The 15,285-nt window shown below is 35.6% G+C and overlaps 2 protein-coding genes across 6 annotated transcripts; both read left to right on the forward strand.

The window, feature by feature from the left end:
- The first annotated feature begins 2,511 nt into the window (after window positions 1-2,511).
- Window positions 2,512-8,980, forward strand: LOC107814185 (tRNA (cytosine(38)-C(5))-methyltransferase 2). Of its 5 annotated transcripts, none has more exons than XR_001654508.2 (9): window positions 2,512-2,818; window positions 3,331-3,424; window positions 3,517-3,635; window positions 3,763-3,885; window positions 5,407-5,722; window positions 5,833-5,940; window positions 6,109-7,311; window positions 7,422-7,486; window positions 8,285-8,920. XR_001654508.2 is itself a non-coding variant. In XM_016639544.2 (9 exons), the coding sequence occupies exons 1-9, from the start codon at window positions 2,639-2,641 to the stop codon at window positions 8,361-8,363; spliced, it is 1,137 nt and encodes a 378-aa protein (XP_016495030.1). In that variant the 5' UTR covers window positions 2,514-2,638; the 3' UTR covers window positions 8,364-8,980. The 5 variants fall into 5 exon arrangements, 2 of the variants coding, with proteins under 2 accessions (XP_075107363.1, XP_016495030.1); XR_001654507.2 differs by having other exon boundaries at window positions 5,833-5,927; XM_016639544.2 differs by having other exon boundaries at window positions 2,514-2,818; window positions 5,833-5,927; window positions 7,246-7,311; window positions 8,285-8,980.
- Window positions 8,981-10,762: 1,782 nt separating this feature from the next.
- LOC107814184 (ammonium transporter 2 member 5) lies at window positions 10,763-14,313 on the forward strand. The gene is made up of 3 exons (XM_016639543.2): window positions 10,763-11,602; window positions 12,304-12,589; window positions 13,534-14,313. The coding sequence occupies exons 1-3, from the start codon at window positions 10,967-10,969 to the stop codon at window positions 14,097-14,099; spliced, it is 1,488 nt and encodes a 495-aa protein (XP_016495029.1). The 5' UTR covers window positions 10,763-10,966; the 3' UTR covers window positions 14,100-14,313.
- Window positions 14,314-15,285: the final 972 nt, after the last annotated feature.

A 15,285-nucleotide genomic window follows, 5' to 3' on the forward strand; every position in this document is an offset into this window, starting at 1 on the left:
TATATACCCCAAGTTAGAAACATATTCATCCACTAAATCATTACAGGAAAGCAAGTCAGAGTCCACAACCTTTCTTAATGTGCAGAAATTATCTTGAGCATGCTACGAGTGGTTTCTTGACCCACTCTCCACCATGATGAAAGATCAAATCCAGCAGGACCATTGTTAGTAAATTGCAAAATAAAGTAAGTTAAAATTAATAAACTAATAGATATAAATAAAGGCATAAAGACAATAAAATAGAATCAGCCACAAGTTGAATAAGTCAGTCAACATTAATAAACTAATAGATGCAGCCATGGATATGGGGGACCATACATTAAAGTATTAAAGGGAATAAAGTGTCCGAGCCCCACCCTCCAGCAAATAACGCACAAAAGAACAAATGAAAGCCAATATTAAAATTTTGATTCACTTATTTTTTATAAAAAAAAACAAAAGAAGTTGGGACCACAAAATATTAAAATTGAAACTCTAAACCACCAAAAGACTATTCAATACCACATGAGGCACATGCAAACAAAAAGAGTAAAATTAGGGTTTATTACTGTAAAATCACATGCAAGTGAATACAAAGACAAAACACACACTACCAACTTGAAATTATGGACAAAGATAGGAGAAGTGAAAACGCTAACCAACAAAGAATAAATCTGTAAACCCTAACTTCAATAAATACCAAATTAGAAAAAATTAGAAACCCTATGACAACTACACACACCTATCAGCTTCAAATAAGCGAAAAAGAAAAGGGGAACCGAAATCCCTAACCAACAAAGAACATATCTGAAAGGGATTCGAAACGCCACTAAGAGCATCCTTGGGAATTTTTTTTGGGATAAAACAAGAAATAGATAAAACTAACAGAAACATCAAGTTTTTAGAGAAAAATTTCCCACCCTTGCTTGAAATCGCCACTGGAAGCAAGGATCCTAATTGGTTTAGTTCTCTCGTTTTCTTTGAAGTACCATAAGGTTCGACCAAATGAGGTGAATAAGGTATTTTAAGACGGGTTAATTCTATTTATTTAGTGGGACAATTACGGTTTACGGGTCAATCTAATTTGGGAGTTGGATTGGGTCAATCTAATTTGGTCGTTGGGTTTGGGGATTATAACTTAGTGGAAGTCTGAGTTGGCAGCTGACTTGGAAAAAAAGAGAGGGGGTCAGCTGCCACATTGACGAGGCGTTAGGGTTATGGTAATTACATAAACTTTATTAACGGTAGGGTGTGGATTGAACGTATAGTGTAACGGGGGAAAACATGCTTAAATTCCAATAGTACAGGGGCAATAATGGCATTTTCCCCTTAAGAATATCTCATGATATTATCAACGCAGTCTATTCTCAACCTTCTCGATTACCATATATCACACGCTTTTATATTTGCCCACATACTAGAACATAAGTTTTGTATTTTTATAAAAATTATTCTATTTAATATTAAACAAGTACAGAATGAAAAAGAATAAAATTATATAAGTGAGTGACTAATAGACGAGTCCAAACACAAGATGGGTTGTTTTTCAAACTTAGTTCAGTAATAGGATGAGTTATTTGGGAGGGAAAATAAATGGGAATGTCACTGGCAATTCAAAAGATTTTGGTATTAAAATGTGGAAAAAAAATACTAGACAGTCAAATTGAAAGCATTCTCTTAAGCTCGCTATACCTAGAGAAGCGAAGCAATGAGAATAATATCAGATCATTTGAGGTCACAAAGTGCTCGATGGAAGTAATAGAAATGCTTAACAGAGACAATCACCTTATGATCCTATTATCTCTTAATGCAAATTGTTGCTCCACCGGCTAGGGAATTCATCTAAGATATTACCACATGGAGCAGAATAGGGGGGCCGATGTACTAGCCAAAAAGTTTGTTGACAGGATAAGGATCTTGGTAGTTCCTTTTGTACCGCACAAGTCACATTAATTGATTGACCAATACTATCTCGATCTCGAACTATCAAAGCAGTGCTTGCCAATGAAACAATATGAGCAGACATATTAAAAATTAGTATATTGAAAGATAATAGTATTAACTCCACGAGGGCATTAATGCTTTGGCACTACTTTCCTTCTAAGACGTTCATCTCCGATCTTAAGTGGACATATTATATCGTTCACTTACTCTTTAGAAGTTGTTTTGGTACAAGAGACAAGGTGGGATAAGATGTGTAATTAAATTTATATCGTGTTTGGTTGACGGTATTTTATACTACCAATCAAACACGATATAAATTTAATCCCATGCTTAATTCAGGATATCCCATCTTATCACATCAAACTGGAGATTATTTTATCCCACCTCCCATATGGTATAAATTAGTCATGGAATTATAATACCGGATAATTTAGTCCGCGTACCAAACGGCTCCTGAATTGTTTATTCCGAGGGAGCTCCCATGTTGGTGTAAGCGTATTATTCTCTAAACTTAAGGATTATATATTAATATATATGCTTAGCAATATATTGTAGGGACCAACAAAGATCATTCCCCAAACTTAAGGGACCATTTGAGTTAACATAACAACTCTAATAATTAAAGAGCTTCATCCGACCTAGCTGCTTCGGCCGGAAAAAATATCATTCAACTTGCGAACTCTGTGAATTCCTTTCAAATTGTTGGAACAGCAAGATGATGGAGTTGGAAGGTTCTAGAAAGCCATGGCGAGTTCTGGAGTTCTACAGTGGCATTGGCGGCATGCGATATTCTTTGCTCAAATCCGCCGTCAAGGCCACCGTTGTGGAAGCTTTCGACATAAACGACGTCGCTAATGACGTTTACCAGCACAATTTCGGTCACCGCCCCTTTCAGGTTTTTGAGAAAACTCACCACATAATTCCTTTTTTTTTGTGGTAACGAGACAACTTCTATTTAAACTAGAAACTTACAAAGTGCATTACATCATTCCTAATGTTGGCATTTGTTCTCAGTTTAATAATTTTGTTTGTCTTTGCTCTAAATTTTTTATATTATTCAGTATTTATTGAAGGAACATGCGCGTCATGCTTAAGCTTTTAGGTATCTTCTATTTTAAGTATAGTAAGTAGAGAATAAGTTCATAGAGAAAAGTAGAAGTGAGTCCTCTATTACTATGTATGAAAAGTTTACTGTTTTATTGTCACATGGATTAAAAACAATAATGTGAAACTCAATTTGAATGGAGGGAGAATTTTAGTCAGTTGAACTTTATGTGAACGTTGCTCGGTTGCTGACAATGTGTACTTATCAAAAAAAAAAGTCACTGAGAATTTGTTCATCCATTGGTATTTTTTTTATGATACTTAACTAGTATTGGTAAAGTTTATGTTTTTGGATGACCTTAGGGTAATATTCAGACTCTGAATGCCACTGATCTTGATCGCTACAATGCTGATGCTTGGTTGCTTTCTCCTCCTTGTCAGCCATATACACGCCAAGGTGATGAATTGTGTTCCCAATTTTCCCTTTTATTTTCGTCTTCTTCTTATTGACATATTAACTGAAACCTTTTTGTTACGTTTTTGTGTCAGGACTCCAGAAAGGTTCCTGTGATGCGCGTGCATCATCTTTTATTAAAATTCTGGAACTTATACCACAGCTATTGCAGCCTCCATCATATCTTTTTGTGGAAAATGTTGTAGGATTTGAGGTTTGTATCTTTCCAATCCACGCTCCATTCTACAACCTATATTTTACTAAGTCTATCCGGCTATCTTCTGCTATACTTTTCAAAGATGGTCATCTTGGAATATGTAATACTTTTTCCGTTATTGCAGACTTCTGATACCCATGAGATATTGGTCAAAATATTGGAAAAGAATAATTTTGTTACACAAGAATTTATTTTGAGTCCACTGCAATTTGGACTGCCATATTCTCGTCCTCGTTATTATTGCTTGGTATGTCTCTATGTCTTCCTCTTTGGGTTTGTATCACTAATATGGACTAGTATACATCGTCATCACATGTATGTTTTCATTCATTTTGCATGTTCTGGACTTGTTTCGTTTTTTCAAAGAGTTGTATATCTGTAACATTGTTAATATTTTGTGAATGTATTACACTTATCAATATGTTGAAATGGAATGAGCTAAATAGAGTGGAATAGTACCAAAGAATTTCGTTTATCCAATCCAACTAGTTTCTGATTGAGGTATAGTTAATTGATTGATGGATTAAATATTATGATTAATGAGTAGTGACTGAGGTGTATTATGGGAAATGACTGAAATTTCATCTTAGAAAGCAAAGTTTTTTGTGGGAAACAGATTAATGAGGAGAACAAAGAAAATAATAAAAAATTGGAAGAACTTGGGCATTTTTCTTTGGCTTATGAATACCCACATGTGTAAATAAAAGTTCTCTTTTTCCCAGCGAATGGGAAAAAGATAGGTAGTTTTACCTACTGATTTTTGTCGATTTTTCTCAAATACTAAATTTGACATATTGAAACTTGTAAGTTGCACCTTTCACAATTCTGTGGAGCAAAGATTGTTGTATTTGAAGAAAAGTCAAAGGCATGTTCATATTTGGCATAGGCGAGCAAAGATAAAAATCTTAGTCAAATGCTTAACATCTAGTAACTAGCATGGTTCCTCTCAACTTTCGAATTATATTCAGTACATTATGGTTTTCTGTTAACGGCTTCCTAAGTTACCCTTTTTTTTATATGCTTAAACAGTCATTACAAGTTCTTACATTTTATGTTATGTTGGATACTTCGTTTATAAAAACTCGGGTAGCATAGTTGACAAACATATGTAAGGTAAAAATGCAGTCCTGTTTTGATTTTAGGCCAAGCTTATCTTAGTATACCTTGTCGTAGCACTTGATCTGTTCTAATGTGTAATTGTTTTGAGTTGCCCCAGAGCGGGCTTTGATCTAGCGGTAAGAATGCAACGCGTAATGTGTGGGTTAGGCACACGTCGCAGGTTTTGGACGATGTGGCAGACAAAAGCATGTATATTCAAATGGAGAAGGGTGAGGGAGGGGGCATCATCCACCGTCGAACCGTGCGCCACAGTCCTCGAGGATTTCTTGGTTATCAAAAAAACTGTAATTGTTTCAAGTTATCCTTAAGTTAGTCCATTTTTCATAAAACGTGTTCTGTCCCTTGAACCAAGGCAACAGACAGCTATCTAGTATTGAAAAAGTTTAGGTGAATTTATGAACAATGGCCTATAAATTCCAGAAGACATGCTTGAGTTGGAAAATAAATAATCAAGGCTTTTCATCGTTATTATTTGTTAAAGACTAGTTAAATATGGGAGTTTAGTATAACATAAACATGGCTTATTGGCGACCAAAAAGCATTTCATAGCAAGTTCTATGCTTGTGTATATGGGCTAAGAGTTATTGATCATTTATTTATTTATTTTGCAACACACAAATTTGAATCCACTGGAAATATGTTACTGCAGGCCAAAAGGAAACCTTTATCCTTTGAAGTCCCTGAATTTAATAATCAGCTTCTTCGGACCCCTGGCCCTTTACTTGGACAGACTGAAAGCGCAATGGAAAAGGAACGGCTGCAATCGGCAGAGTATTGGGATGAGCTGCTTCAAGCTTGTCAACCTGTGGAACATTTTCTTGTATTTAAAACTTTTGGCAAGGGGGAGGACTCATCAACTTACTCTTTCCATGCCAATGACTCTGCAAAATCAGATAGAAGTGATGAGGAAAATAATGTGTACTTTGTTCCATCAAGCTTGGTCGAAAGATGGGGAAGTGCCATGGGTATCCTTCTTCCTGTTGATTCCTTCTCCTTCCTCTGTTTCTTAGTATGTCATAATATAGCTTTCTCTGCTTGTCAGTTATTGTTGGGGTGCATCCTTAAAATATTACAGATATTGTTTATCCTCATTCAAAGCGTTGCTGTTGTTTTACAAAAAGTTATTACAGATATGTGAAGGGTACTGGCTCCCTGCTGGCAACTGTCCAGGTAAAGCTTTAAAGTATGTCATTATGTTCACTTTTCTCCTTGAATATGTTTTCTTTTTTCTCTTGTCTTTATAATATAATATTACAATTAAGAAAGAATCCCTGTAGCTTCTGAAAAGTGGTTTATATTCTTATTTCTTCTTTTGCTACTCTATAGGATTACCTTGATATTTCTTGTTTAGGCATTCCATAGAAATGGAGAAGAAAACTGAATAGCTGAATGCAAGTTTTTGGTAATTATAAGGAACATGAGATGTCAGACATGCAACCATGATTCTGCATATCAGGGAAGATATATTGATTACTGCTTATTTTCGTAGCCCCTTACAATAAGTGCTCGTTTGGGTGGTTAGTATGGAGAAATAATCACCGTATAGAACTCAGCATTGTTTTGTACATTGTTTGGTTACTAGTTTGTTCTTCCTTATAATAATGCTTGTATAAGTTATGCCGGAATTTATGTATTATTTTATATCGGACAGGATATGGAATAACAATATGGGTATTAGCAGACATGGATTAAAAATTCAACAAGAAATAATCTCTGCACTATTATCCCTGGTTAACTTAACCCTACACTACTTATTCCTAAACTTCTCTTTGAACCAAACAACCCCTAAGTAGTTCCACATTCTTTAAAATTTTACAAGAGATCTATTCCTTCTCTTTTATGCCTCCTCCTGTATTTACATTAATTGAAAACCCCAATTTGAGCATGTTGTTTCTATGAGACCTATGTACATCTTGTTAACAGTGATCACATGGATTCTTTTTGACTGCAAGTTGTGGTTTTTGTGGAGGTTTATCTGTCTTCCCTCTCTCTGTAGAATGAATTTGTTGTAGATGTCAGACATTACACTAGTAGGAGCAGTTTTAGCATCCAAGGATGTTCTAGCGGTCAATGAAGGTGGAATGAAGACTATAAGAGAGGAGAAATATTACATTGTGTTAAATACAACTCCTATTACTTGTGTGAGGATGGTCATTGCTTGCCAAGGTGGCATTTGTGGGTTCACAATAATGCATCATTCAAATCTCCGTCTTCCCAATAAGAAGCAGTTGGTTTGTCAAATCTCAACTTTGAGAATTTTTGGATTAAAAGCGGCATTATTGTATTTTGGAGGCTGAAATGAGTTTAGTTGCAATTTGGTTATTATAGTACTAAACTATGTGTTTAGTAGTTTTAAATTTTTTGTAACTTGTACGCTTCACTTCATGCTTTTCGCTCCAAGCCTCATCAACACTGTCATTTTTTGCGCTTTTCCCTTTAAAAACACTTCTCTCCAGTGATTTCATGGGGTACCATTTCATAAATCCAGGAAAAGATAGAGAATAGAACACCTTCACTGCAGGATCTGTGTCTAAGATACTTCACACCTAGGGAGGTATTCATTCTCTTAGTTCATGAACTACTTCTCTCTTCTTACTTCTTAGCTTTCTTTTGGGAAATAAATCAATATAGATTCAAGACATCTCATGCCTCTTGATATTGTAGGTTGCAAATTTGCATTCTTTTCCAGAAGACTTCCAGTTTCCACAACACATTAGTCTTCGTCAACGGTATGTCGTTTTTCCCAGTACTCATACTTCAATAATAATGAATCATTTCTTTCTTTAACTCTTGTGATTTTGTAGTTCAAATTGTTAGTGTGTAATTGTTGATTGTTATTCATAGAAGCTGATATTGCATAGGCATACGGCCATTGTGGATGGACTGAAATTTTAGAAAAATTTCCATGTCCCTATCCTGCTACAAGCCATAGTATCTTTTCCTATTTTAGAAAAAGTGTAACCCTTCCGCTTCATTTTATGTGGTGGTTTTCCCCTGGGCACCATGTTTAAGAAAGAAGAAAGACTTTTTTACATATAAAAAATACTCTTAAAACTTGTGGTGCCATGACAATTTTTATGGCTATAGGAGCATATCATTAAGGGTAAAACGGAAAGTTTACAGTTAAAAAGGTTTTCAAATGTAGAACATGTCATTCATTTTGGAACAGGGTAAAACAGAAAGAATGCCATATAGCATGAAAAAGACGGAGTATATAGTGATTCTGATCATCTCATTATTTGAATCTGTATAGAAGGCATTCAGATCTTATTTAAAACTCCATATTTTCAGAAGTGAACAAGTAAATGAACAAACAAACAAGTAAACATGGTAATACCACACCAAATTGCCGAGGTTGCCAACTAGTGTCGTCCCTTTAATTAGCTTAAATGCTATCCTGACAAGAATCAGTGAGAGGAGGGCTAGGAGTTATTCCTGGCTTTTACTTCACAAGATTTAATTAGTTTTTTTCTGGGTTTCATAAAAGAATTACTTGCTAAGATATGCCTTTTGGTTTTCCGTTGCAGTTATGCAATGCTAGGAAACAGTTTAAGCGTGGGAGTAGTCGCTCCACTGCTTCAATATCTCTTTATCAACCCTTCATGATTATGATTATGCTATTATCTGAAGCTCCATCCATACAAGGTTTGCTTGATGAAAATTCAACAGCCAACACATTTTCCCTGAACCTGATTGTCTAGTAGGATACACTATAGAGAAGCCGTGCTGACAGTTAATGCAGAAAAACAAACTGCAGCCATCGCTTCTATGACTTTGGTTAAGAACATTTAATCCTGATCCAAGTGAGAGGGTTACATTTTGACTTCAGCTAACCGTATTAAAGAGAGAGAACTGGGATGCCCTTTCTGCATTCTGCTCATTGGCCTTGTGCATAGAATGGCTCTCACTGCACTCACAATACTTTGAAATGTATAAGATTGAAGCCATCGCCAACAGCAAGAATGCTGGCCTAATTTCATATTTAAGATAAAGTGGGTTGGGCTATCAAAATAGTTCAAGGTTGGAAAGAAGTAAAACATTGGAATTAAGTGAAAGGAGGTTTCTTCAATTCCTCATGATTGAACAGGTTGAAATGATCTGTTACTCAATATTGTAACTTGTAAACCTCTTGAGAAATATCTATTGCATGCAAGTCTCATGCCCGAAGCTGCCTCAATATTACTGATTCTTCTTAAGTAAACATTTTCTAGAAATTTTATTTTTCATTGCACTGAGTATACGGCTTGTGAAATTGCGACCCAAAGAACTGAGGGTGTTGGGCAGGCCTGAGACTGCTAGTGATTGAAACTAGCAGCCAAGTCTTCCTCCTGCCGAATGATTGTTCTGAGCTCTTGTTCTCCAGTGAAGTGGAGCTGGACAATTGGTTTAGCAGCATCTGCAATGTGCTATTTAAGTCGGTACATCATGTCATTTATCCGCATATGAATAACTACGGAGTAAGTGATGTGGTCATCACCACAGGAGGTGAACCAAAAAGTTCTTGCAGGGACCTTGATGCATTGACATTGACTACGCTAGTGGAACCGAAGATGTTGCTGTTGAATCCTGAGCTTTACTGTTTGTTCGTGAAGAAGAACTTGAATGTGCTACCTTCTTCCCCAACAAAAGTTCCACATTGAAGATTCTTGCCAGGATGTAAGTTTAGGCCAAGTAAAATTGTGTTAGGTGGAAGCAAAGCATCTAGGACGGGGTTCAAAGAGAGTCCCACAAAGCGTGCTCAAGAAATTGTCGTAATTTGGAGAGTAGTTTACGCGTGTTGAAGCTTTTAGTGGGAGAGGCAGGCTTATAGCCTGTTTGGCCAAGCTGTAAAAATCAGCTTATTTTGAGAAGTGTTTTTTTTCAAAAGTGTTTTTTTCAAAAGTACTTTTGGTGAGAAGCAGTTTGTGTTTGGCTAATTAGTTTGAAAAACACTTCTGAGCAGCAATTAGTGTTTGACCAAGCTTTAAAAAACTGCTTCTAAGTGTATTTTTCTCAAAAATGCTTATCAAAAAAGTGCTCTTGGAGAGAAAATACTTTTTTCTGCTTCTCCAAAACTGCTTCTGTTTTTCCTCAAAAACACTTTTTTTTCCTTTCAAAAGCTTGGCCAAACACCTCAATTTTTGGCTAAAAATGCTTTTGAAAAAAAAAAAGCACTTTTGGCAAACAGGCTATTAGTTGTAGACTAACATCTGGCTGTATCTTATGAAAGCTGTAAGAAAGTTGTGAGAAAGAAAATTAAACTGAATTGAAGTTCATTGGATTAATTTGTTATTGTTTGACTGGATGATGTCTATCACTGTGCAAAATATAGTCATATTCACACATGGGGCAAGCCATCACTAAACCCAAACCACTATATAATCGTGTTTCCAAAGAATCTAAGCATTATCTAATTAATGCTCTGATGGTTCAGCTTTCAGTTACACATTGGCTAACTACATTGGTTCAGCTTTCTAGTTACACATTGGCTAACTACATTCTCTCGATGTCCAGCTTATACATTGCTTGTTGCCACGATACGAGCTGGTTGTCACTTGACCACGATTTTATGATGAAAAGTGAAAACCTTAATGAATCCTATTTCTCTAAATTTCCCTTCTGGGCAAGGGACCAGCCCACTCTTTTAAAGATAATTTCAATTTCCAAAAATCTGGTAGTACACTAAACGAGTCCAATCTGGTATCCAAACCAATTAACTGTCCAAATTTTGGTCTAAAATGTGAGCGATATATTTTTCTTAAGATATTGAACACAATGTTGAGACAATAGAAAATAAATAATAGAACTAGTGTTTTGACATACAAACTAATAATAAACGAAGGGATCAAGAGTTGCGGCAGCTCCTCCTCTAATATCTGCTGAAACTGAAAGATTTCCTTGCAATTGTCGTTACACTGCCAATAAAACATTGTAATACCCGTATAAAATATACATTACATACTTTAGCGTAGTGACCAATGACTACATATAGCGAGTAATGACATAGATCAACTACAAAAATATTGACAAGAAAGCTACCATTGTAGAAATATTACAGCTTGTCGTGAGAATCAACTCTTTATTATTTTCGACTTCTCCTAGCATATCCACCATCCTATAGTCTTATATAATCCTTTCACATTCCATAAATGAATATCACCGTTTAATTTCTTAGATCTCCTGAAGTACTACTCCTCAAAAAACCAAAGGAAAAGAAGAAATTGATCAAGATGAGTTTATTAGCTCCACCTCCTCCTTTTCCTCCAGCTTTTAACTTTTCTATGCTCCCTTCAAACTTGAATCCAAACGACGCGAATCCGCCATGGATGAGCAAAGGTGACAATGCATGGCAGCTAATTGCAGCCACCTTAGTGGGAATGCAAAGTGTACCAGGGCTTATAATATTGTACGGTGGAGCAGTAAAAAAGAAATGGGCAGTAAATTCAGCTTTTATGGCTTTATACGCCTTTGCTTGTGTTCTTGTCTGTTGGGTTTGTTGGGGATACAGATTGTCATTTGGTGAGAAACTTATACCAATATGGGGAAAAGTGGATGTTGCATTGGAACAAGAGTACCTCTTTGAGCAAGCATTTCTTGGGTTATTCCCAAATGCAACTATGGTTTTTTTCCAGTTTGTTTTTGCGGCAATTACTTTGATTTTGATTGCGGGAGCATTGCTGGGAAGAATGAATTTTTATGCGTGGATGCTATTTGTTCCATTATGGCTAACGTTTTCTTATACAATTGGAGCATACACCATTTGGTCTACGAATGGTTGGTTATCTCTCAAGGGTATAATTGATTATTCTGGTGGATATGTCATCCATTTGTCTTCTGGAGTCGCTGGTTTTACCGCTGCTTATTGGGTAAGGATACAACATTATAGTTCGTACGACCATAATATTGTTATCAATTATATACCACCAAAAGGGTGCGATGGAATGGATGATATCTCTCCCACTTATTATCAGTGGTCTCGAATTTGAGACTTAGGAATGGAAAATCCCCTAGTAGTGAGCGTTTTCACTTTGTTGGATCCTAAATGGTACTTAGTCGAGCTAGTGAGTCCTGAATACCAAATGATTTTACAAAAAAAAAAAAAAAAAAAAAAATCAATTATGTATACACTACCCCAACTGATAGGATTAATTAGTAATAAATTACGTAAAAAGTTAGAAACAAAGTAATGCGCTCAAGGTTTCATTTTATATCTCACTATTTCTTTTTTGATCGGTTTGCCTAAAAAGGAAAGATAATTTTTTATATGTGAATTATTTTTAACTTTAAACTTTATATTTTTTAATAACGTGTTAGTGTAGCCATGGAAATGTTCTGATACATATAAGATCATAAGTTCTAAAGATACGTTTGGTGCACAAAAAATCTATTTTACACTATGACAGATAAGGGATAATCTTGAGATTAAAAAATTTAAGATGAGTTTATCCCATGTTTGATTGGGATAAAATTACGATATAACTAATCCTGAAATAATTAATCATAACATAACTTATTTCCCAACCAAACAATAGAATAAAGGATTGCATGTCCATGATAATTATTGCAGGTGGGTCCAAGGTCAACAAAGGACAGAGAGAGATTTCCACCAAACAATATCCTGCTAATGTTGGCTGGGGCAGGACTATTGTGGATGGGGTGGACAGGGTTCAATGGAGGAGATCCATATGCAGCCAGCATCGATGCATCCTTGGCAGTGTTAAACACACATGTTGCTGCTGCAACCAGCTTGTTAACATGGCTCATTCTTGATCTCATCTTCTTTGGAAAACCTTCTGTTATTGGTGCTGTCCAGGGCATGATCACTGGCTTAGTTGCTATCACTCCTGCTGCTGGTACCAATACCAATTTTATCTTTGCTAATTTAATTTATGTTGAAAATGAGATGATATCTAATCATCTCCTCTAATACACTTTAAACATGTTAAAAATAGATGTATATAAACATACAAAGTAATTTGATTTTCATAAACAGTATTATACAATGTTCACGAAGATTAACCAATGTTGTGACAAAACATGATTTTCAAAAGTTTACACTCCCTAGGAAGCTGTTATTACTCTCTAGATTTATTATTTCAAATGCATAACTAATAAGTTCGTTATGACATGTTACTCCTATGTTATGTCAAAAGAAGATATATTAAGGGGAAATAACATGTCTTACTTGTTTAAATAATAAACAAACTTAAAAAGCATCAGTTCTTGGAAACTACTATAATAATTATTGATACATTTATGTCTAAATATATATCCGCCAAATTAGGAGCATTCTTGTAATGTCAATCATTTTATAATCACGAGCTTAGTTACCTACGTTGACATTGTATGAAATATTTACATTATCATATTTACCCAAGAGTACCGTTTATAACAAAATGGTTTAGATAACCTAAATTATGATAAATTAATAACATGCTATAATAAGTTGAATTGTACTTTTAGTGACAATATGTATAACTTAAATTAAATATTTAAAAAAAATTAACTTAAACAACTGTCCACCGACCGCATAAACTAAAAATAGCAGGTGGACGTCTAGAGGCGGAGCCATGATTTAAAGTTTATGGATTCGGGATTGTAATCCGTTTAAGTTAGTGAGTTCTAAATTGATATTCTTACATATTTCTTAAGATAAATATAAGATTTGATTTAAAGCTACTGGGTTCGGTCGAACCCATATCCGGCTAGCTCCGCCCCGTGGACGTCTACATATAACTAAATCCGTCCGTCTAATTTTGTAAAGATCCCTATTTTAAACCCTTATGTTGGTGTATAGGTGTTGTACAAGGGTGGGCAGCCATAATCATAGGACTATGCTCAGGCTCTATTCCATGGTTTACAATGATGGTTGTCCACAAGAAATCAGAACTTCTTCAAAAAGTGGACGACACAATGGCTGTCTTCCACACCCACGCAGTAGCCGGTAGCTTAGGAGGAATCCTAGCTGGCCTTTTTGCTAACCCGAGACTGTGTTACCTTTTCTATGGCTACTACAACAAATACTATGGATTCTTCTATGGACTTCGAGATGGAAAAATTCACAACGGGTTCAGGCAAATGGGTCTCCAACTTCTCGGGATTCTGTTTATCGTAGTAGTGAATGTTGTAATGACAAGTTTGATATGTCTATTGGTGCAACTCATTGTGCCTTTGAGAATGTCAGAGGAAGATATGGAAATTGGAGATGAAGCTGCACATGGTGAGGAAGCTTATGCTATTTGGGGACAAGGTGATAGGCTTGAGAAATCTGCTGGTTTTTCAGCTTATAATGATGACATGATCACTGCTGGAGCTTCTAGGTCTAATTATAATACCTCTAAAAGTCAGGTTGAAATGGTCTAATTGATCTAACGTAATTTCATCATGATATTGCTGATATGCTGATGCATTTCTTTTGCGTTGTTTTTTTTTTTTTTTTTAATTTCTAGTCTAGTTTCCTTTTGTCAAAAGAATAAAAGTAATGGTGATGTTATTAAGAGTACTTTTGGGCATTGATTGAATGTATTTTCTTGCTGGAAGTGATCCTAATAAGAAATATTACAAGGTTTGAATTTCATGTTACCATCATTAGGGATAATTCAATCATATGTAAACCTGACAAAAAAAATGAAGGACGTACGACATTCTGACAGAAAAGTAAAATCTTGAATTTATTTTCGCTTGCTTGAATCTTCCAATCTATCTATATATCTATATAAAACAGGGACACAAAAAACAGTTACATGGCACCTTCCATAGTTCAGGATTAGTATTTATCTTTTTTTCTATTTTTTTGACTATTTTACTTCTTCCTCTTATCTGCCTAAACAAACCTGAAGAGTCACATCTCTTAACCAAAGAGCCTTAAGTTCATTTTATTAGTAAAATTAATAATGAAACGTTTCGCGATATTTGTTTGACCTTTAATTAAATCAGTTAATGAAGATAATGGGGTAAATCTCAGCCAAGCGTAATAAAATCTAGATTCAGTGATGAAAGAGATGAACAAGATAAATGATGCTTCTTAGTATGTCGGAATCAAATGATTGCTCATAAATGTGGTAACTTTAGATGCAGAAATTCAACGTAATGAATGTGATTGACTTAGCCAAAAGATGATGTTAAGATGATTGTAGGATGCCCCACAAAGTGTTTGTTTCTCCCTATTTATAAGGGTCAATCCCCAAAAAACCCTAAAAAGTAAACATAGAGAATATTCCAAAAGCATATTCTTACTGCCTCCCACTAAATATACAATGTCGTGGATGTTATACATCGACTGACCGGCCTCAGTCGTTACCTTTCACCACGACGACCATCAAACGGTGCATCATGATAACCTCGTTCCTTATCCTACTCGATAATAGTCGTGGTGGCCAAATTTGGACCCATACAGTTAGTCCCTCCGCTTGTTGAGGTCGCGGCCCTGTGCATCCTTGATAAGTGGACGTCGCCCATACCCCCGGAGAAATTTGGCAGTTAGATTGCAACTGTTTGATCGATAACGAAAGAGCGGCACAATCTACAGTATTCCAGATAGCGTAGAATA

Source organism: Nicotiana tabacum, chromosome 1 (assembly GCF_000715075.1).
Source record: "Nicotiana tabacum cultivar K326 chromosome 1, ASM71507v2, whole genome shotgun sequence".
Classification (NCBI taxonomy): domain Eukaryota; kingdom Viridiplantae; phylum Streptophyta; class Magnoliopsida; order Solanales; family Solanaceae; genus Nicotiana; species Nicotiana tabacum.

What these genes read in the sequence shown, in the direction of transcription:
- LOC107814185 (XM_016639544.2), top strand. Translation starts at nt 2,639, where the DNA reads ATGATGGAGTTGGAAGGTTCTAGAAAGCCATGGCGAGTTCTGGAGTTC. An exon ending in AAAATGTTGTAGGATTTGAG is followed by an intron (nt 3,636 to 3,762) that starts GTTTGTATCTTT and finishes CCGTTATTGCAG; the next exon opens with ACTTCTGATACCCATGAGAT. An exon ending in GATACTTCACACCTAGGGAG is followed by an intron (nt 7,312 to 7,421) that starts GTATTCATTCTC and finishes TTGATATTGTAG; the next exon opens with GTTGCAAATTTGCATTCTTT.
- LOC107814184 (XM_016639543.2), top strand. Translation starts at nt 10,967, where the DNA reads ATGAGTTTATTAGCTCCACCTCCTCCTTTTCCTCCAGCTTTTAACTTT. An exon ending in GTTTTACCGCTGCTTATTGG is followed by an intron (nt 11,603 to 12,303) that starts GTAAGGATACAA and finishes TAATTATTGCAG; the next exon opens with GTGGGTCCAAGGTCAACAAA. An exon ending in TGCTATCACTCCTGCTGCTG is followed by an intron (nt 12,590 to 13,533) that starts GTACCAATACCA and finishes GTTGGTGTATAG; the next exon opens with GTGTTGTACAAGGGTGGGCA.